At 40.7% G+C, this 22,945-nt stretch overlaps 1 protein-coding gene across 3 annotated transcripts in view; it reads right to left on the bottom strand.

The window, feature by feature from the left end:
* Positions 1–6,169: 6,169 nt before the first annotated feature.
* Positions 6,170–22,945, bottom strand: part of LOC104305333 (solute carrier organic anion transporter family member 1A2) — a 56,394-nt gene continuing 39,618 nt past the window's right edge. For all 3 annotated transcript variants that reach the window (XM_009906172.2, XM_054167877.1, XM_054167876.1), the window contains exons 4-15: positions 22,449–22,581; positions 21,467–21,573; positions 17,696–17,842; positions 17,296–17,394; positions 15,771–16,004; positions 13,424–13,588; positions 11,602–11,797; positions 10,707–10,872; positions 9,490–9,674; positions 8,754–8,818; positions 8,016–8,133; positions 6,170–6,859 (exon numbers count right to left, since the gene is read on the bottom strand). In XM_009906172.2, coding sequence (XP_009904474.1) covers positions 6,712–6,859; positions 8,016–8,133; positions 8,754–8,818; positions 9,490–9,674; positions 10,707–10,872; positions 11,602–11,797; positions 13,424–13,588; positions 15,771–16,004; positions 17,296–17,394; positions 17,696–17,842; positions 21,467–21,573; positions 22,449–22,581 — 1,763 coding nt within the window. In that variant the 3' untranslated portion in view covers positions 6,170–6,711. The remainder of the gene's footprint in view (positions 6,860–8,015; positions 8,134–8,753; positions 8,819–9,489; positions 9,675–10,706; positions 10,873–11,601; positions 11,798–13,423; positions 13,589–15,770; positions 16,005–17,295; positions 17,395–17,695; positions 17,843–21,466; positions 21,574–22,448; positions 22,582–22,945) is intronic.

Genomic DNA, 22,945 nt, shown 5'->3' with positions numbered 1-22,945 from the left:
TTTTGAGGGGGTAGGGTTATTTTTTACATGACTATCTCAAGCAAACATATTGTGAACCATCACAAAAACTATTGTGCAGTATAACCTCAGGCAAACATCCAATGGAAACTTCTTCCACTGAGGAATGTATAAAGGTATCTCCTTCTACAGTCTGCAAGAAAAGTCATAGTGATATAGTTGTAAACACTGAAAAGGTAGTATTTTGGTGTTCCACTCCAGGCAGCAGCACGGTGACCCATGTTTCTTTTTTGAGGGAGGGAGACACTGGAACAGGTTGCCCAATGAGGTGGTAGGAGCCTCATCCCTGGAGGCTAGGCTGAATGTAACTCTGAGCAGCCTGATCTAGTGTGAGGTGTCCCTGCCCATGGCAGGGGGTTGGAACTAAATGATCCTCGAGGTCCCTTCCAACCCTAACAATTCTATGATTCTATGACTGGGTTCGGGGGGGGGTTGTTTGTTTGGGGTTTTTTCTGTTTGTTATTTGTTTGTTTGCTTGCTTTGGCTTTGTTTTTTGTTTGTTTGTGGGTTTTGGTGGTGGTGGTTGTTGTTGTTTGGTTTTGGTTGTTTGTTTGTATTGGAAAAGCAAAAACAGGGATCCCTGAAAAAAACATCCAAAAACATTTCTGACATTTAGTCTGTGTAACTGACTGTCAGAATGGCCAGTGACAGCACAGTTTGCACAAAAAAACATGGTGATTTGATCTTTGTTTTGCAAATGGCACAAACTACAGAAAAATATCTCAGGTAAAATAATCACACAGTATTAAAAATATAGGAAGAACTTGGTTAAAGCAGTGCTGGGAGACCTTTTTCAAGGTAATAAAGAAATATGCCAGTCAAAACCCAGCTCTCAGAACAAAAGGATAGTCATTAGATGAGCATCACACACATTTTTTTGCATTTTTGGGACAAATCATAAGGTGCTGGGTGCACAAGGAAGGTACAGCCTTCATTTAGGGAGTTTGACAGAAGTCAATACCTGAAGAAAGTAAAAACAACAAAGAGAAAAAAAATTCAATGAGAAGCTCTATATCAACATTAAAAATGAACAAAATAGGATTTCTGTCACATACAGGGAAATGTTATAAGACAGTAAAATTAACAGGGTATAAAACAGTCTCCAGAGAAGTAATGAAAGCCAAGCCATCTAGATTTAAAAATTAGACTTGACAAGGATAATAAATGTGTGCCAAGGAATAATCTCTTATTTGTTGTAGTGTCATTTATTTAGTGCAGCACCCTCTGCCTATTGCCCTTCTTTTCTAGCTATCACAAGCAACACTTTTATCACAGGGAGTTTTCTGCCAGCCTGAGACTCTTGGGAAGTAGCTTTTCTTCTCAAACAGAGCCAGGTCATACCAGAGGTGTGCTGCAAATCCAAACTGACCAAGGCCAACTCATCTTGCTGCAGAACACACTGGTGTCTGGCAAAGCCTCTAGTGAGGGACAGAGGTAAGTACCTGATTATAAAACCAAAAGCAAATGAAAAATGATGATGCACCTTTCTTTTTCACAGAGTTGTCTGGATTATTATTTCAGCAGTCATTGCACTTGCTAAATGTTATGGGCAGGTATTATACCTTGGCTGTTTCCTGGCTGCCTTGGTCTGATTTCTGCAGCAACCCCTGTCTTCTGCCTGCCATCCTTTAGTGCAAAAATAGTGAGTAAGGATCACTGCATCCCGGAGTTACCTGGATTCCATGCAAACACAGGCTGAACTGACCCTCTTCTCCTTGTTGCATTTTTTAAACTAATGGTACATGCAGATTAATCTTGGTGCTCCCTCTTCCTGTCATTTCATTTAGACAAGACACTGTTCAGCGAGTTTGTGATAATAAACACATAAAGGAGCACCAACAGCTCACCTTTCAATTTGGGGCATTCAGGCCTTCGAATTTCACAGAGTAATTCCCCATTTGTCATCTTTACATGTGGAAGAATGACTGAGCTCTAGCCCAGTAAAGTGGGGGGAAGGGAGGAGGAAGGTACAAGTCATCCCAGCAACAACGAAAGCTTGCAATGGCTCACCTTTACTACTAAAGCCACCTAAATATATGGCAGAAAGGATTTCCATGTGATACAGATTTCTTTAGGACTTATCAGCTCATAGTGAGAAGCGAAACAGCTCTCCCACAACTATCACACTCTTCATCTCACCAGACATTTACTGAAGTCATAATTCTTTTTTAACAATATCACTGCCTGCTGCCATGGAGGGGTGTAATAGCAAGCTCACAATGTTCATACAGAAATAGGATCTGGAGAAATCTAAGCTCTTCTCTACCTACCACTGCTTTTGCAAATTAATACAGACAAAAATTACACTGGACCTCAAGTCTCTGACTGTGAGGAAAGTTCATAGCTGTATCAAACTTCTGCTGCTCAGGCCTTGTCTGAAGTGAAAACATAACAAGATAAAATGAACAGAGAAAATTGGAAACAATGAATTGTTTTGTGTTTGGTGTATTTGAGTTTAGAAATAACTTCTCTAGCACTCAGGACAGGATTTCAGAAGCCAGGCTCCTATATAAAAGGAATTAAAATTAAAAGACAAGTTGCTTAGTGTAATGCCTGAAAAATGGAGTGCATGAATAGCACAAGTGGTCTATCTCTGTGTCTGTGTGCATGCATATATACACCTCGTTAGGAATATTTCTGCAAGCTCCTGGTCATAAGTGGAAGTAAGTAATGAAGTGGTAGCAGTAGTGTTGCAAATGCTGGTATCCAGTTATTCAGATTCTCCAGGAGAAACATTCCAAGTTAAAATGCAGCTTGAGGTACCGAAGCATGGGGGGGGGGGGGGCAGGGGGAGTTGTGTGTGGAAACCATAACTCAAAGCACAGAAATAAAGCAGGTTTGGACATCTTTTGAAGTTCTGAAACTTTCCACATAAGCCTAAGCTTGTTTTATATATGGGTTTGTCTTTATGGCAGAAAGAGTTCTTGAGATTGCTTTGCTACCTACAAAAGAAAGGAAAAATCATCCTGTGCCAGACAATGGGCAGTTGCCTGCACTCTGGCCTTCCAGAGAGCTGCCTGGAAACAATGGTAACAGCAAAGGTACAGCATGAACTGGGCCACTTTGTCTTCATTAACTGCAAATGAGAAGTTTGGCTTTTTCAAAGCCTGTTTTGGAACCACTTAAATGATAGCATTATAAAGCTAGGCAGCCTTTACACCAACACAGAGGGTCAAGGCACTTTAAAAAGCAAAACCTTTGTACTGAACTTTTTTTTTCTTTTTACGCCACCATTTCCCCATCCCTAGCAGGCTTTCTGCCCTCCAAGTGAGGACCGTCCTCAAACAGTGCCCAAGTTATAAAGATCCTCCAGCAAGCTGCCACTCATGCTCACATGAATATCTGCCCTGAGCAAATGATGTTTATATTCCCAAAGCACCTCTGCTGGAAATTTACAGGCATATATTGAGCTTCTGGCATGGAGCTACTGAAGAGCCTGTTCTTGAATGGACATTAGGCATTGCAATACCTAACATTTCACCTTCTAAAGGGATCTACTGGTTTTTGCCCAATGATTTAAGCCTCCCATGATTTAAGAAATCTATGCCTTTGACTCCCCAAACAAAGCAAAAGAGGGGCAATTACCTGGTAATTTTCCACATTCTCAGAGAAAGCCCTAAACAATGAAAGTTCAAAATCCCAGCTAGCATAACTGAGAACACTTTATGCCTTATTAAGAAAGGAAAAGGCTAACAACAATTCTGTTAAAAAAAAAAGCAGCAGTAGCCAAGAACATTTTGCTGGATATATCCAGTTTTTATCGCATGACCAAACTTAGATTAACTAAAAAGTGATTTGGCTTTTTTTGCATGCCGACTCTCATTCCAGGTGTTCCGCTCGCCATGTTCACAGGCTGAATTAGCTCCCAGTACTGCGAGGCTTGCCTGGATGAGAAGAGCCTGTAGGGAGGAGCTATGTGCTAATACTCAGCTTGAGATGGAAAGGACTGATAAAAGCCCTGTAACTGAAATCCCTGAAAAAGAAAGTGAACTTCAGCTGCCAGTGATATTGTCCAAAAGTGTGTTCAGAAGCTATACATGTTAATATAGCACATTTCTATCACAAACACAAGGCCAGCATTTATATCCTAAATAGGATAGGATAGGATAGGATAGGATAGGATAGGATAGGGTAGGGTAGGGTAGGGTAGGGTACACCAGGTTGGAAGAGACCTCCAAGATCATCACCTCCAACCTATCATCCAACACCACTTAATCAACCAAACCATGGCACCAAGCACTCCATCAAGCCTCCTCCTAAACACCTCCAATGATGGTGAATCCACCACCTCCCTGGGCAGCCCATTCCAAAGGGCAATCACTCTCTCTATGAAGAATTTCTTCCTAACATCCAGCCTAAACCTCCCCTGGTGCAGCTTGAGACTGTGTCCTCTTGCTCTGGTGCTGGTTGCCTGGGAGAAGAGATCAGCCCCCGCCTGTCTACAATCTCCCTTCAGGTAGTTGTAGAGAGCAATAAAGTCTCATCTGAGCCACTTCTTCTCCAGGCTAAGCAACCCCAGCTCCCAGAATGACTTCCCTGCTCTTGTTGGCTACACTGTTCCTGATACAGGCCAGGATGCCATTGGCCTTCTTGGCCACCTGGGCACACTGCTGGCTCACTGCTACATTCTCAAACAGCTGAACTGGAACACTTAAAGACAAAGGTAATGTATCTACTAAAATGCTAAATTTAAAACTGGGAAACTTTCCTCTCTACTTCCTTCCCTTTCACAACACAGTGAGTTAACTAGGCCTGACTCTGGCAGTGGTTCATTTAAATGGCACAGATTTGCCTATCTAACAAAGCCCTTTTGTTTCCTGCAGCTGTGAAACTTCAATGCCCTGTAACTTTTCATGTTTCCCAGGTTACCTTGGCACCAAACTGTGACTAAATGCCTGGAGAAGATTTTTAACTCTAGCTTTAGAGGAATATAATATCCACAAGGAAGAATAATGGCTTTAAGGAAGTGCTTCATAGTAGCAAGAACAATATTGCAAATGAGCTATGCTTCAAATGTCCACAAAGCTTCTGGAAGACCTGTGCTCTGCTCCGTTACAGCCTGCATCTGTTCCCCTTCCTCATGTTATACCTGCTCAGCTCTATCATCCACTGCAAAGGGAGGAAAGAGCTGTGACATCTTTTCAAAAGAATTAACTGTAAGGACCTCCTGTATTTGAATCATAGAATACCAGGTTGGAAGAGACCTCAAGGATCATTTAGTCCAGCTTTTCTTGGGAAAAATACAGTCAGATTTAAACCTCTGTTCTGTGGGAAGTAATGGGTCTTTCATCTTTGATTTCACAAGGGCAGGAAGCAATTCCAAGCACATACATATTTGGTGTTAGTAAAAGACCTTAAAGTAAAGTATAATACAACTTAACTAACATAACTACTTTGGGGGAATAGCCTTCCCATTTTTTGGGTGGTTGTAGAAGGTTTCAGGTGGATAAAAAGGGAATAAGTCTATGTCATCTACCCTTGAGATGGATAGTAAACTCTTGAAAGTACTAAAGCATTGGTCTATGGTAAAGTCAAAGTTCTCTTCATGCTTTATGCAGTAGGGAATAATAACCAGAAAATTTTATTTTTTATTTCCAACAGCCATAACAAAAGAGCTTGAGAAGTTACTGCATGGCCACCTGCAGACAAACCTAAGGAACCTCTGCACTGAAGCCAAATGTGAAGCAGCTACAACCTAGGAGCTAAACATGGATGCACTATACTTAAGAAAAGATAGACCTTGTGTGATATATACCTTATCAGCAGGGGTTTCTGTGTGTGTGTTTTTTCCTGAGATATGATTTAAGGCACCTGAAGACAACAGCTCCATTGTCAGTGAACCCCAGATGGATACTGCATTCAGTGCAGCATCACATCTGAGAAAAATAACAGCTGGACAAAGACCACAAAGAGAACATGGATAACTACAATCACATACCATTCAAAGAATAATTTGACAAGAATGAGAAGATACCTGATTTAGCAGACAGCAATATGATGGACAAAATACTCACAAATGTCATTCTATTCCCCTTAATGTGAGTTATTCCCCTGACAAATCCTGAAAGCTTTTCCCTGCCCATGCACTATGCAAACCTGAAAATATCACCAAGACACTGCATTTAAAAAAAGATATTATTGTCTTTTTAATTATCACCACCACAATACCCAGCCCATGCCATAAACCAGGTTCCCAATGTATCAGTCACTTACCCTATGCAGAATAACAAACAAGCCCCCTCTGAAATAATTAAATACATTTATGGAAAACTCAGACCCGAAGAAACTACAACCACTGCCTACAGTCAGTGAGAGAGGATGTGGCAGAAGCTGTTGGAGAATTGCAAGGTGAAATCTAGCACTGCTGGAGTCAGTTGCAGAACTCTGGCTATCTTCAGTGAAAACAGGACTGAAAACATACATTTCTGCTTCACAGCCCTTTGCTTAGACAACTCAAACCTGGCATGTCAAAAGTTTTCTTATTTCTACTCCTTTGTCTTTTGCATCAAACACATTTTTCCTCTAACATGTTTGTGAAGTGATATTTTTATTATATGATTAGCATACAAGTGTGTGTAATTCTATGAATCTCTGTCCAAGTGGTCACTAGCTAAATTATGGAATCTTTCACAAGGATATATCCAAAATTTACACTGCAAGGATTTTTTCCACAACATATCTTGCTTTGAAATGCTATGTCAATGCTTCTTGCATTTCCACTGGTGCATTTAATAAGACCTGGCTTTCAGATTTAAGTTTCTTCTTTAAAATAAGGAGCACTAGTGCACTTGGGATATAGGACACTCCACGTAATACAGCCGGCAGGCCAAGATAAAGCCACCTGAAATGAAGGATGAGCTTCATTAAATACATGCATTCATTAAAAAAAAGTTACAAACACTCACAAAACTACTCAGTGTACATTGTTTTGCAATGATTGCCCAGCTGCTCTAAAGCTTGTGCCCTGTCCTTTTGGATCTCGTGGTAGGTCATAGAATGATAGGCTTTGGAAGGGACCTCTGGAGATCTAGTCCAACCTCCCTGCTAATGCTGGTGTGATTGGGTTGCACAGGAATGCATCCAGGTGAGTTTTGAGAGTCACCAGAGAAGGAGATTTCACCACCTCTCTGGGCAGCCTGTTCCAGTACTTAACATCCCTCAAAATAAAGAAGTTTCTCCCTATGTACAGGTGGAACTGCCTGTGTTCTATTTTGTGTCCATTGTCCCTTGTTCTATCACTGCTGTGACTGAGAAGAGCCCATGACCTCCACCTTTAGATATTTACAGGCATTGATAAGATGCCTTCTCAGTCTTCTCTTTTCCAGGCTAAAGAGCCTCAGGTCTCTCAACCTCTCCTTGTAAGAGAGAAGCTCCAGTTTCCTAATCATCCTTGAGGCCCTCCATTGGACTCCCACTAGCATTTTCCTGTCCCTCTTGAACTGAGAAGCCCAGAACTGGACAAAATATTCCATATGTCATCTCATTAGGGCAGAGTAGATTGGGAGGACAGCCTTCCTCGACCTGCTGGCCACAGTCTTCTTAATGCACCCCAGAAAACCCTTGGCCTTCTTGGCAACGAGGGCACACTGTTAACTCATGGTGAACTACTTGTCCACCAGCATTCCTAGGTCCTTCACAGAGATGCTTTCCAGCAGGTAAACCCTAACCTGCACTGATGCATGGGGTTATTTCTCCCCAGGTGCAGGGCTCTACATTTGTTGATAAATCAACATGAGAACACAGAACATGTCCATATCAGTAAAAATGCACAAACTATTTTAGCCAGTAGGATTAGACACCTACTGTTCTTATGGTGTTCTCTGCAGGGTAAAGAGAGACCCCTGAACAGAGCAGCTCAGACCACCTGAGTATTCATTCTTCCAAATCAATATAAGACAGGAGCAATTTGTCTACTAGGAAAATATAAGTAACATAAAATTCCATCTCTATGCCTTGAATGATACAGTAAGAAGGAGAAATTAAAGTAGAAAATATACCTGTATGTGACAATGTCATACATTCGACATGCTCCTTCTTCACCACAAGACATAGTACCCCACTTCAAGCAAGTGCTGTCTATCAAAGCTCCAAAATAAATGGGAGAAGGAATTCCAGCTATAAATAATAGTAGTAAACAAATATTAGCCTGTTTAACACATATATGTTACAATATGAGCTGTGATTCCTAGTCAAAGCTCCACACTTTCTCTCATCATTGAGAATGAGTAGACTCCTACCATACCCATAGCCCTGATGTGATCCTTATGTGTCAGAATCATAGAATCATAGAATCAATAAGGTTGGAAAAGACCTCAAAGATCATCAAGCCCAACCTGTCACCATAGACCTAATGACTACTAAACCATGGCACCAAGTGCCACGTCCAATCCCCTCTTGAACACCTCCAGGGACAGTGACTCCACCACCTCCATGGGCAGCCCATTCCAATAGTTAACAACTTTCTCCTCACCTCAAGCCTAAACCTCTCCCAGCATAGTTTGAGATTGTGTCCTCTTATTCTGGTGCTGGTTGCCTGGGAGAAGAGTCCAATCCCCTCCTGTCTACAACTTCCCTTCAGGTAGTTGTAGACAGCAATAAGGGCTCCCCTGAGCCTCCTCTTCCCTAGGCTAAACAACCCCAGCTCCCTCAGCCTCTCCTCATAGGGCTTGTGCTCGAGGCCTCCCACCAGCCTCATTGCCCTTCTCTGGACACGTTCACGTCAGAGCTTTTCTTACCAAATACTCTTGAAGCTAGTCCATGGATACCCACTCCAAAGGACTTTTCTTCAGGCTTTAGAGACCTGCATGAGAATTAAATTGTACACCAATTACTAGCGGTGAAAATATAATGCTTAAATAATAATATAACAAAATAATAATTAATATAAAATAATAAAATCATAATACATACATATACATATAATAAAATAATAAGATATAATTATATAAATTATATGTATATTATATATACACAATATAATAAAATAAAGATAAAATAATAATGCTAAAATCTGTGGGGGTTTTTAATCAAAGTCTTCAGCATATTCATCACATTTGAAACAGACCACTGATTGAAAGAGTTCATCATCCTCATTAAGGGATGTTTACAGACATTCCTTAATTAGGGCTGCCAAATCACAAAAAGAAAAGCTATTGTACTGTTATCATCTACTTGGACTGAGATGAGCACAAGGTGAAAGATAGTCCTGCCTTAATCAACATTATATTGATGTGGTCAATAAACATCCATCACACACCTCTCAATGTCTCAGTCCTACATTAATTCAGGATGCAGCAAATAACTGCAAGCAACAACAGGTTGTTAAAGCTGACATGACACCAAGCCTTAACACAGGACAGGAATGACATAGGATCTTCCTCCATACACCAACAGATTGCTAATTTCTGGGTGTGTTTGAGTTCTGAATAAAAATTTCAGCAGGTTTCTTAAGACAAGGACATTTTACTGTACCTTATTAACACCATGTACCCAGGCATGGCTGCTAAGGAAAAAATGAAGCTGCAGACTAGTGACAATATTAAAAAGTAATGAAGCATCCTGTCACAGTTTTCTTCTTCTTCACACTGCCCCAGAACTGCAGAGGCATTTTGAGATGGATACCCTGAGGCAGCAACACAGGTGCAGTTTTCAAATACCTGTCAAAAGAGTGTGTTAAGCACTTAGACTTGTCAGAACTCATTCACTGAGTGTGAAACTTGCAGAGTTGGCACTAGCTTACTCCTGCAATGAATATGTTACACACATGCAGCACTGAATGGCAGCCTCTCTCCCAGTCTGCTGGGCACAGATCCAACCATCATCTGTGTGTGGCATATGTGTTAGAGAGGGGAAAGTACCTCTAGTTCTCTTATGCAGCTGGAACTGTACTTCCTCAGAGTCTATAATAAAGCAAGCCCTTCTATTTCCCAGAACAGCCTAGTTATGTGATCCTTCCAGTGACAACAGATTTGACCCTCTTTTTCCTAACCTAATATGTGGTCTTTTGTACATCAGAGAGAAGAAACCAGAGATGTTTGATTGAGGCTGGGTTGCAATATTCTCACTCCAGCAATTGCTTCTACTAAAATCATTGAGATTATTGTCAGAACAAGGGCTTTTAAATGTCAGCCAAGGTGAGCAACATCAATGTCTGGCCCACGCTGTCATCTAATATGTCTTTCTAACATATTTGTGGAGCACAAAGGCTTTCTAAAATCCCTAAGATTTGGGGGGTTATTGAACTCAGTATTTTAAAACATTTTCAATCTGATTAGAACTTACAAGGTTTTCATGTGTCATGAACGAAGATAATAAAAGTTCTTTCATACCTGGTAAATTGTTTAAATCTACAGATTAAGTCCAGGCTACAGAATTTCATTCTGGTGGAAATGTTCTTGGGTGCTCACATTTCCAACCGGGGAGACCTTGAGGATAATTTCTCACTCCATTTTAAGCATTTAAGATTCCTTCAACTATTAAAAGAACAGGAGGCTTCTTCATTATATTCTCTCATTTGAACTTAAAAGTAACTTTCATATTCAGTTTGAAATTTCTGTTGCCACCCAATAAATATGTTCAACTCTACTTATCACCTTCTATATGTACATGTATGGATATTTTCCACCCAATATGGATATTTCTCACTTACTATATGTCATGGTTACAGCATTATAAAGTGTATGCTTTACCACATTTTTTCCAGTTCCTCTTGAGGCTTTACACCCAGCAAGACAAGGTGATACATAAGTGATTCCATTGTTCCCACAAACAGGGTCCCATATTTTAAGTGGGCAATCACAATCCCTGTTGCAGCCAGCAAGTAGAGTATTTTCTGCATATGAAACTTGCTCTATTCTGAAATACATTTAGAAGGTGAATAAACATTTCAGTAATTAAATACCTACAGTTACCCTTTGCAATGCTTAAAATTCTATTCTAGCTCAAATGTTGATCCATGACACAATGTTACATGCTTCTATGCTGGAGTGATGGCTTTCTACAGGATATTACATGATGTTATTATTGTTAGCAATTGATAGCATATCTTCCATTTTCTCTCATCTATGACAGGTATATTCTTGACTGTCTATCACCCTTACAGATATACCTACAAGTACATTTTACAGACACACAACCCTTCCCAAAGACTAATGGCAGGCTTTAAATCAAGAAACTGCAGATAAAACATCCTCTGATAAAGTCAATATAAATCAAATTCCACTAACCCAGCATAAGATAAAGAAAGGGTTTTCCCCCTGTGTACTTGTGGCATTGCACTCAGGTATGCCTGATCTGATCAACCACTTTTCATTTTCACCTGCAGTCATTTGACTTGGGTGCATAATTGTATTAGTAGAAGGATTAATACAGGCATGCAATTGCATGAGTCTTGATGTGGATATCTTTTTAAATACATTTTATTGTTTAAAATAGGGATAACAGAAAAATAGATCTCATGCAATGAATAAAATCTTGAGAATTTATATAATTAAACTAAAATGTTGCAAAGCTACCTCTGGCTGACTCTTAACAAGAATTCTGGTGTCACAAAACTTAAGTCTTCTTGTGTTGTAAAGAACATACCCTTCATAGGAAACTGTTAGGCCAGCCACTAGTGAAGTATCACAGACAGTCCAATAGGCACCAAAGTAGAGAAGGTACTCCAGTAAAGATACCCAAAATGCAATGTTCGCAGCCTGATAGATATTTATCTTGAATTTCTTCATGAATAAGCCTCCAAAAAAATATCCAACGCATATAACCGGTAAGTTGTAAACACCTATTTAAACAAGTGAAACTTCCAGGTTAAAATAAAGGAGACCATAAAACCTACTCATAAGGGAAGACTCTGTTTGACAGGCCCATATATTGCCTGTGACTGAATAATTTAACTAGTCAGAAATAGGTCTCTGCTACTTCCTCTGCATACTTAAAACATCAGCCAAAGTCAGCAGCAGTTGGTAACAGCTTGGGGAGCAACCTGGAGTGAAGGACTGAAAGGATTCGTGGGAAAATTGCAGTCTAGAGCTGCAATCCAGTTCCAACACAATGCAATTTCAATTCATCCTCCCTGGCTGAGAGAGAATCTTAGCAGGAGGACAAGCTACTGGAGCACATCTCGATGCACAGTGAGCATCACAGGAAGGAGGAAGAGCCTTTCAGTTGGATGTGAGATTACTGAAAGTGCTCTTACCCTTCTTTGCTGTTTGTTATTCTAATGAAGCAAAGACTTTCTGAAAGACATTCAGGAAGTTGTTTTGCACAAGCATCATATGGCTTGGCTGGCTTTACTCAAGGCAGTTTTGGTTCTCTACCAATACTTGACTGTAGGTGACAGTCAGAAAAGGGAAGAATATAAAACCTGAGTTTGAATCCTGTCAAGGTACTATACATTCTGAGAGAAAACCAAGACATAGTCTGTCTGAAAAACAACTCACCAGTACCACGCCAACACAACACAGATATGTATGACAGTAACGTGCTTTTGGATGCACAGCTCCTAAACACTAGTAACAGAGGGCAAGAGGGTCATAGAGGGCAATACACTCATAGGATCTGGGACATTCTGTGGCAGGCTTTAAAGACAATGGTGCAACTACTGTGAAAGATGGGCACAGAAGTATGGCTAGATGTATTTTAAGATGATTCTTCTATAATGATTAAATAAATTCTAGTCTAATTAAGTCATTGTAGTCAAACGGAAGAAAACTCAGAATTTATGACATGATAAAGTGGAACTATATAAAGGCTTCTGCAGATTCAGGATATTTGTTTCATGCTAAAACTACTTGCTGTTACCATTTCCCAATGCATGGACACCTTGCCCTCACTCATAAAAGGCAAGGTAGTGAAACCACAAAAAGACAGCTATTTGGTCAGTGCTTTCCTTACATAGAGTTCTACATATGAAGGAGGATTTAAGGCTTTCAGAAGGCCCAAGACTGATACCTGAGGAGATGATGGGAAGTGTTGGAGGTTGTGTGCAATTTCAGCTATGCACGTGTTCAATCCATCTGTGGCTTACAACTGCTGGTGATACCATTTTCATGGACATGAAGTCCACCTTCTAGTTGATGGTACCATTTTTAACCAAGATAATACAGGGACACTTCACACTAGATCAGGCTGCTCAGAGGCACATCCAGCCTGGCCTTAAAAACCTCCAGGGATGAGGCTTCTACCACAGCTGAACTTTCTGGGCCAGTTCAGAAGATTGGAAGTCAGTTGTAAAATTCTGCCCAGAAAATTAGGAAATGCTTAGCAGAAAATTCTATAGAAATAGCTGTAGTGTGGAATCTCTCATTTGTAGAGGCATTTGTACATGAACATATACATAAAACCTGCGAGAATTTGCATAGAGATGTTCCTGTGTGGTAGAGAAGAGCAAAACCAAATGCAAACGTACCAATTAAAAAGATGGCATCTGATGCAGACTTTCCAAACTGCTGTTCCAGATACTTAGGCATGAAGGATATCATGCCATCAAAGGCACTGAACTGTAACACAGTTATGCATATAAATAACATATAAACCGGGTTGCGAAACAGAGCCCTGAGGAATGGGATGAAATCTGGAATAAAATAATGTAACGGGTTAGTGTGATGCTGTATGAAATGAATCACCCATTGCAGTGTGGCTGACCAGAAAAGAGTGGAATAGAAATGTCCCTTAACTAGATCGGGCTAATTCCTGTGCTTGGCCGGGCACAACCGGCCAATGAATACTTGCTCAACCTGGGCTACCCCAACATGTCTCTGCTACACAAAGATAACCTCACACACATGTGCACACCAGTGTTTGCTGCTGCTTATAACAAACAAACAAATGTTTCAAAATCACAGCAATAACCTTTTCGTAAAAGCTTTCTGCAACTTCTAGCTGTACAGCGAGTGAACTTTGCACCTACAGATCGGCAGCATCATCAGCTACTGCCCCACCATTCCTACTCCTTATTCTCTCTTCCCATGCCCTCAGAGTATTCACCAAAACCCTTTTCCTGCACCTGGAATGCAAAGGGACAAGAAGGGGGAAGGGGTGCAAACACACTAGATAGCTGTGATGACCTGTCCCCGGAGGTATGATGTCTGATTTTAGTTGTTGTTACTGTCAGTGATGGGACAGAAGAGGGCTGAAGAGGGCTGGGACAGCAGTTATTCCCACTGTACTTTCAATATCTGGATCTGCCAGTCTTCAGCCAAGTAAGCATCTGAGAAATTCATTTCCACAGGTCTTTTCTCTGCATAATGCCTATTAAGTCAGCATCTGAACCATAAAACCCCCACAATTCTCCTGTGTATAATGCTCTCTATGAATTAAAGTGCTGAGCTATTGTCAAGAAAGTGCAGAAAGCATCTGCAAACTATGGCTGTGCTTCATTAAGGACACATAGGTATCTTTCTGAGGCAGGCAAATAACTTTTGGGGATGGGATCTGCATGCAAGTCTTGCAAAAATTCAAATATCCAAAACACTGTAAATAATCGGTATTTATATATATTTTTATATATTTTTATATATATATATCTCCAGGCCATGTAGTTCATAACCAAACCTTTCTGGAAAATAGATTAATTTTAACTATAAATAATTCCATTTTCAACTCGAAATCCCTCGTGATTAAAAAACAAGCAAACAAACAAAAGCTATCTGAACACATCCTGGTCAACTAGCTGCAAGTGGTCCTGCTTGAGCAGGAGGTTGGACCAGGTGACCTCTAGTGGTTCCTTCCAGCATCAACCATTCTGTGAACTGAAAAGTTTCTGTATTCAGGATGTTCAGGGAGAGTGGCGATTTGTACCAACAAAGAGAGGGAATGATCAAGAGAACATAAGCCCTGAAGGACTCTGGAGTACTAGGACCCACAGCTTGAGCTAAGAACCTTTCCTCACCAGAGCAGTACTTGATTCATGGAATTCCTTTAAGGCCACATGACAGCAGATAAAGATGCCATGTTTATCAAAATTAAGTTGCAATATGAGTCAAGATCTGAGTACTCACTCTGAGCATGGTGAATTTGCAGTACTCTGCTTGAAACACCATGGAGAGGTAGTGCCTGGCACTTGGCACTTACTTTCTGAAAAATGAAGATTCTGTCAAGGGACCCTGAGCTAGGTATACAAAACCATGAGACTACTCTGAAAATCACAGCCTTTGACATATCCTATAAACCTACGTTTCCAACTAGCACCCAAAAAAAATGGAAGGTTAAAAAAAAATACCTTCCTACAGATATATAGATCTCAAAGATCACAGATGTGAAAGTTGCCAGTGGTATCAGGAATAACTGTAACTCAACTAGATCCTTGCTCAACAGCCATTAAATGTAATCAGACACTTAAGCACAAGTCAGTTGCCTTTTATGGCTTTAAGTTCAACTCTTAAACACAAGGCTTGTGCTGGTTTTCTGCACAGTGAATGTGGGGTACAAGCAATTGATATCTGCAACTTCTCCACAGCTCACAGAGTTGTACAGTTCTCAACCAAATTTTAGCGCCTTAATCCTCTACCAGAAAGAAAAGATCCAGATCTACATATACCTGAAATGCAAGAGGGGAAAAGGAGTGAACTCAGATCCTGGATCGATGGAATTAACTTTCTTCCTCTGAAAGAAGCCATTCTAAATTCCCATGCAAACCCTTTGTACTACAGAGAGAAGAAAACCAGTATGTATTTCATACCTTGGATCTATCTTCACTTACAAAAATACAGAGACAGAAATTGCATCTTAAGGAGGAAATAAAATACATAACTCGCCTTTAGCAATTTCATACATGGTCTGTTTTTCTTCAGTTTTGTCACTTTCTTGCAATGGTGCTACACTTCTTTCATTTGTCTCCTCAAGTTCATTGGCTTCTCCTTCCTTCACAAGTGACTTGGGCAAAAACCAAAAAGGTATTCCAGCTAGCAGATTCAGTGATGCACAAATCAAAATGCCCAACCACCACGCTCCGACCCAGCGCGCATCAGTAACAGTGATAGTTATCTCCTCTAAAAAACAACAACAAAAAACCCAAAACAACACACAAACACCACAAAAGTAAAGAAAGAAAAAAGAAATAAACCCACAGATCTCACATTAGTTCAGAAACACTCTTTGCTGTCATTGTGCTTTCCTAGTCATCTCTGACACGTGACATATAAAAGCATTGTAACGATTCTTAAAATGAGGCTGATGAAAGGGATTAGTCTCCAGTTTTCTGATGCTTCTTTCTGGTGAATTCAAATGTTTTCCATTAAATTAATTCTGGTTCTCTCCTATGTTAAACCAGATGACACAACTGTTCATTAAATAATTTGTATGCAGATTCACAGAATCACACAGAATCACAGAACTTTAGGGGTTGGAAGGGACCTTGAAAGATCATCCACTCTGACCCTCCCTGCCAGAGCAGGATCACCTAGAGTAGGTCACACAAGAGCACATCCAGGCAGGTCTGGAATGTCTCCAGAGAAGGAGGCTTCACAACCTCTCTGGGCAGCCTGTTCCTGTTTTTTGTCACCTACACGGTGAAAAGATTTTTCCTTACATTCACATGGGACCTCCTATGCTCCAGCTTGCACCCTTTACCCTTTGTCCTGTGCTCAGATATCACTGAGCCGGGCCTGGCTCTGTCATCCTGACACTCACCCTTCACACCTTTATAAACATGAATGATGTCACCCCTCAGTTTCCTCTTCTCCAAGCTAGAGAGACTCAGCTCTCTCAGCCATTCCTTGGCAGGCAGATGTTTCACTCCCTTCAGCATCTTTGTGGCTCTGTGCTGGAGTCTTTCAAGCAGCTCCCTGAGGACCTTCTTGAACTGAGGGGCACAGAACTGGACACAATATTCTAGATGTGGCCTCACCAGGGCAGATGTGGAGGAGAACCTCTCTTGACCTACTAACCACTCCCCTTCTAATCCACCCCAGGTTGCTATTGACCTTCTTGGACACAAGGACACATTGCTGGCTCATGGTCATCCTGTCCACCAGGACCCCCCAAATCCCTTTCCTCTGCACTGCTCTCCAACAGTTCAGTCCCCAACTTATACTGGTCCATGGGGCTGTTCTTTCCCAGATGCAAGGCTTGTCCTTGTTGGATTTCATTTCTGTATGTATGAATTTAGGCCTTTTATTGAACTGAACATTATACACAGTTTCCATTCTGTGGAATGGAAACCAGCAAACTCAGATAAAATGAAGATATCTCAGGTTAGCAAAGAAATCTGTTTTGGTGCTGATAAAGACACCACTGTGTTTACTGACTTATATGTAAGATTTTATATATTTCATCTATTACCTGCATCTACTGATCCCAGATCAACAAACAGTTCTGCACAAAATGAAGCCAGCAAGCAGCCAAGGAAGGGGCCAACTACAGTTGCTGTATGTAGACATCCTAAATTATGGAAAGGAATAAACAGAATAAATTAGCACCTGGACATAATTATTTTCTTGAATTGTGGTATATGTTTAGGACAGCTATACTGAATAGATGTTTGTGTCTAAAAATGGCCTCATTTCAACATGTTCATATCTGGTTAAATTACATCTTCTACAGTATGACTATATTGATAAGACAATAATGTCTGTCTTTTCTCTTGTTGGTCTGAAAAGATTCGTAATAGTCCTCGCTTTTGCTTTTGTTTTCGTGCATGTTTGTTTGGGGGAGGGGAGTTATCACAAAAGGATAAACTTACCTAGGTAGAAAGGTGAATTCTCTGCTTTGGCAAAATCCTCCAAATATGAAATGCCTAAAGGCATGATGGGAGTTTCACCCATCCCTCGTACTATGTTTCCAATCATGACAAATATCCACAGCAAGGACCCAGGCTCTTTTTCACATTCTGTGAATAAGATAAGCAGCTGGAATTAATATTTTATTCTAAAAATTACTTGAAAGGCCTGAAGCACGTGATTTATGAGGAGCATCTGAGGGAGCTGGGAGTGTTGATGGAGTCTGGAGAAGAGGAGGCTGAGGGGAGACCTCATCACTCTCTGCAACTACCTGAAGGGAGGTTGGAGTGAGGAGGAGGCAGCCTCTTCTCCTTGGTACCAAGAGACATGACTAGAGGAAATTATTAGAAGCTGTGACAGAGAAGGTTTAGGTGGGATGTGAGGAAATATTTCTTCACTGCAAGGTTTCACAAGCATTGGAACAGACTGGCCAGGGCAGGGGTGGAGTCACCATCCCTGGAGGTGTTCAAGCAGCATGTCACCCTGGCACTTAGGGACATAGTTTAGCGTCGACCCTTCAGTGCTGGGTCATGGGTTAGACTAGATGATCTTTGAGGTCTCTGGCAAGATACAGACTGGATGGACAGTCTGTGAGAGAGGTGAGAGTATAGCTCATAAACCATACTCAGAGGATGGTGATCAATGGCTCTAAATCAGGCAGGAATCCTGTCACAAGTAGGATGCCCCCAGGGACTGATACCGGTCCCCACGCTATTCAGCATCTTCACAAATGTTCTGGATGATAGCACTCTCAAGAAGTTTGCTGAGGACAGCAAACTCTGTGTTGAGGTGTACACATCAGGAGAGAAAGACATCTTACAGAGAGACCTGTACAGGCTGGAAGAGTGGGCTAGCAAGAACAGCATGACTCTGTCTCTGAAAACCAGTAGTCTTTTGCAATGAATCATCTAATGGTTTTATAAAGCACATACATTGTCATTTGATCTTAAGAATATTGTCTGAAATAAACAAGACTTCTTGATGTCACAGTGAGGTGCCATCACTGGTTTACAAGAAATCTGTGCCAGTGCAGAGGATGTGGTGTTGTTTTACCTTTGCATAGAATGAGAATTATGAGCTTTACAGTTTCTTTGCATTGATTCAGACTGCTAGCTTCTGGTTCAGTGATGTTCAAAAGCCTCCAGAAAAACACAGGGAAAGTAAATTCTTCTGTGTTTAAATTATTGTCTGTTTGCTAGTAGCTTCAGCCAGTGCTCTCTACAACAGTCCTCACCACCTGGAAACATCAGTCTAGAGCCTTATCTCAAAGCTTTGTTCTAGCACTACAGATTTTTACCTTGCATATCAATGCTCTCCCTAACCAGAGATTTTATTGTCTTGATGCTGTCTCTTTGGGTATTCAGTTTTCTATTTGGAACATCATGAGGTCAGTGCAAATTCTGATTTAGAACATAATATGTAAAAATTCTACTGTAAGTGGTATGGAAAGGTTTTCTACGTCCATGATATCTCTGCAACTCAGGAGGTCAGTGTTTCCCTGAGCAGGCACTCACAAGACCATAGCCTGCAATCTGCCTGTCTGGCACTGCTCTGAAGACAGGGGGCCTCTGATTCCCTATGACCTTTATACAATTCTTGATTGAAATCAAGATCCATAACAATCTATCTAGTCAACCTGCTGCATCTACCTGGATATTCACATGATCACAGGAAGTTAGGGGTTGGAAGGGACCTCCAGAGATCTTCAAGTCCAACATCCCTTCCAGAGCAGAGCCATAGAATCTAGTACAGGTTGCACAGGAATGCATCCAGATGGGTCTTGAAAGTCTCCAGAGAAGGAGACTCCACAACCTCTCTGGGGAGCCTGTTTCAGTGCTCTGTGACCCTTACAGTAAAGAAGTTCTTCCTCGTGTTGAGATGGACCTTCCTGTGCTATTGCCCCGTGTCCTATCTCAGGGCACAGGTGATCGGAGGCTGTCCCTTCCCTCTTGACACTCAGCCCTCAGATATTAATATGCATTTATTAGACCCCCTCTCAGTCTTCTCCCTTCCACACTAAAAAGCCCCAGGTCTCTCAGCCTTTCGTCATAAGGCACGTGCTCCTGTCCCTCAACTCTCATTTATCAATCCTCTTACATAACTCAGTAGAAGAATACTATGCTTCAGTACAATCCTTTTAATCCCACATCAGAATAGTTACACCAGGAACTGTATGGCCTTTAGCATTTCCTTTCTCTCCCTGAACTCAAATTTCTTCATCCCATACAATCTACTTCAGGCTCCACTGTTGTGTCTGGTTGACTTTGTTGTGCTGAGACTTCTCGTTGGGAATTTGTTAATTAATTAAAACCCTGTTTGTTAGCAGCAACTGGTGATTTTCTAAATGAAAGCATTACTGTCCAGAGAGCAAGCTTGGACATCCCGTATCAATGCCAGATTGCTATCAGCAAACATGGGTGAAGCAATCCACATGCACACGTGGTCCAATCCAAACCAGTTTCTGCGTCACACAGAAGGTGGGCTGATAGGTATGAATGTCACTGGTTTGCTTATTCATAAACTATTAATCACCTTACCGAAGTATAATCATAGGCTAGAAGATCTGTGGGTTCTGATGTGCCTATGGAATGGCTGAATGATTTGAAAGAAGATGCTTTACCTTTATATAATTTAAAAGAAGATGTTTAATTTATGCATTTATGAAATGAAGAACAGTATCTGAAATCTTCACATGAAAGATAAGGCCAAGTGCTATTAAGTATATCATTTTCTCAATTTTCCCTTGTGAAGATGGAAACATTAATGTCCTAAGTGGGACACCATTTTGGAAAGCTTAGAAGTCACATCCATTCCTAAATGGACACACAGAAAACTACAACACACCACTACCATGGTCTCATGTCACTGTGTTCATACAACATTTCAGATGTGATTCAGCTCTAGCACACATTGATGAAACACTCTCACAAAATACAATGAACTGTGGGGCTCATCTCACCTCATTTATGCCGTCCATCCATCATCTACATTTCCATCATTAGGTGCATCCAGAAGGTAATCTGATCCCCCTACAGTACAGGCCATGAACATCCTTGCAGCAAAAGACACACTGCAAGAGTTCCATAGCCTTCTTTAACCAACAATCAAGGGAGCCTAAGGAGATGGTTCAGACTGAATGCTTCCCTTTGATGCAGATTAATCCAAACCTCATTTTGAGGCCTTTTGACTTCATAGTTACTTCACATGCATATTGCTAGTGTACATGCATGATTCAGTCTCCCATTATTAGTTGTAGCCTAGTTTAAATTACTTTCTCTTTTCTCAAAAAGAAAGTGGAATCCAGATTTTGCTCTGTTTCCCATTCTTTTATTTTTTTGTGTAGTATAACAAAAAGCATCCTGATACCTTCTACCCACCAGCCAAATAAGCTTCTCACCACCTCACAGTATCAGTGTTTCAAGTCAAGAAGAGGACTATTACTGAGAACAACTTGGTGTTATATTTCCCCAAAGTGAACTGACAGGGATGTTAACCAACCTGTTCAGGTATTGTGAAAACTCTATGAAAACAAAACAAAACAAAACAAAACAGACAAACAAGCTTCATCTCTCGAGTCACGGATTAATGAAACAAGCTAGGCTATTTCCTCTAGACAAAAAATACAGGTCAAAAGCAGGACCCCGAAATAATTGCTAGGAAAATTAAAGTCCTATTTGCTTAAACACTATAAAAACTGAGAGGAAAAGTATTAGCAGCCATTGGAAGAGTCATACCTGTTGATGGATCCTCTGCAGGTAAAGAGAACAAGCTTTGATTAACAAGGCACACAGGCATGACTGAAAAATTCTCCTTCTGTGAAATACTGCTTTCAATATGGTACCTGTTTGAATCAAAGGAAAGCATGTATAGGTTAAGGGGAAATACCTCATACATCTGTACTTCAATAATAAGCTACTGTAGTCAAGTAATGAAGAAAAATGCATAGCTATAGGAAGAAGAAAACCAACATCAAAAGCTGAGTTTCAATAACAAACCTAACTAGAAACAATGGTACTATGGCAGGGAATCAACCTAATGTTTTACCTGGACTGATACCTAGCCTCTAATATAATCTTGTAACAGATGCTACTGAAGGAGTTGATGAAACATCCTAATGAAATCTCTTGTACCACCATCTCTTCTACTCTTCCTACATTCTCATCTAATTTACACTCTGATCAGAGAGTGCCACCAATGCTGTCAGAACTATGCTGCATTGGACATAATAACATCAGAGGACCTCCTACACTCCAAAAATATCTCACCTATTAAAATATAGACAAGAATAAGTGAGTATTTTGTTAAGCCAAGCAAAAATAGTGGAAAAGTTGTTTAAAAAAAAATCACTGTAAGGGCCTTGTCAACACAGCAATCAGGTATGAGCTGACATCCAGCCTCCAGACCAAAGACATCTTTAAAAATCTTCACAGTATCACAGGCCACAGTTTCTTCAGAGACTCCACAGGGTAGGTAACACAAGGATAAAGGCAAAGGCAAGAGAAGGACCCAGCAGAGGGGTGAGTCTCCTCATGAAGTGATCAGTGACTTCTAGAGCTATCTCACGAGCAAAACAAAACAAGCTGCTCTACAGTTATGATATCATATCCATGCTCAGCAAAGTGTCTCTCAATAAGCAGCACTACTTCAGTGGGAGAAGTTATGGATTAAGGCAAGTAAGGATCACAGAATCTGCTGTCAGCTAAGATAAACACTCACCTTCCAAACAGGAAGTGAGGAAGTGATATCAAAAGACATCCAAATGATAGAACTGTGCAGCCAAAAGCAATTATTCTGGGTCTGTGAAGCTTTGCTCCAAAGTAACTCACAAATGCTATCAGCAGCAAGTTGCCTGCAAAGAGAATCTGATTCACACTTACAAACCAAGAGATCCTTATAACCCTTTAAAGTACAACATAAATTTGGTTATACCTTACTAGCTCAACATCTGTTACCTTTCTTGTCTTGTGAAAGCTGTAACTAGTCAGGGAACTGCCAAAATGGCACAGCACTTCCCTGATCTCTCTTACACGCTGCATGAAAATACAATGAGAATAGAAAGCAAAATGGAAATGACACCATGGTGAAAAAAATATATTTAACTTCATCTTTGTAGAGAAGAAATTTCCTACTACTCTACCTAAAGCCTAGGCCCAGGGGCTGGAGAATAATAGCTGGTTTAGGAAGTTATTCTTCTAGGATCCTCTATTTTGCAA

Source organism: Dryobates pubescens, chromosome 15, assembly GCF_014839835.1.
Source record: "Dryobates pubescens isolate bDryPub1 chromosome 15, bDryPub1.pri, whole genome shotgun sequence".
Lineage (NCBI taxonomy): Eukaryota > Metazoa > Chordata > Aves > Piciformes > Picidae > Dryobates > Dryobates pubescens.
The sequence above is the reverse complement of the archived record's forward strand: the minus strand, read 5'-3'. Positions and strand labels throughout refer to the sequence as shown.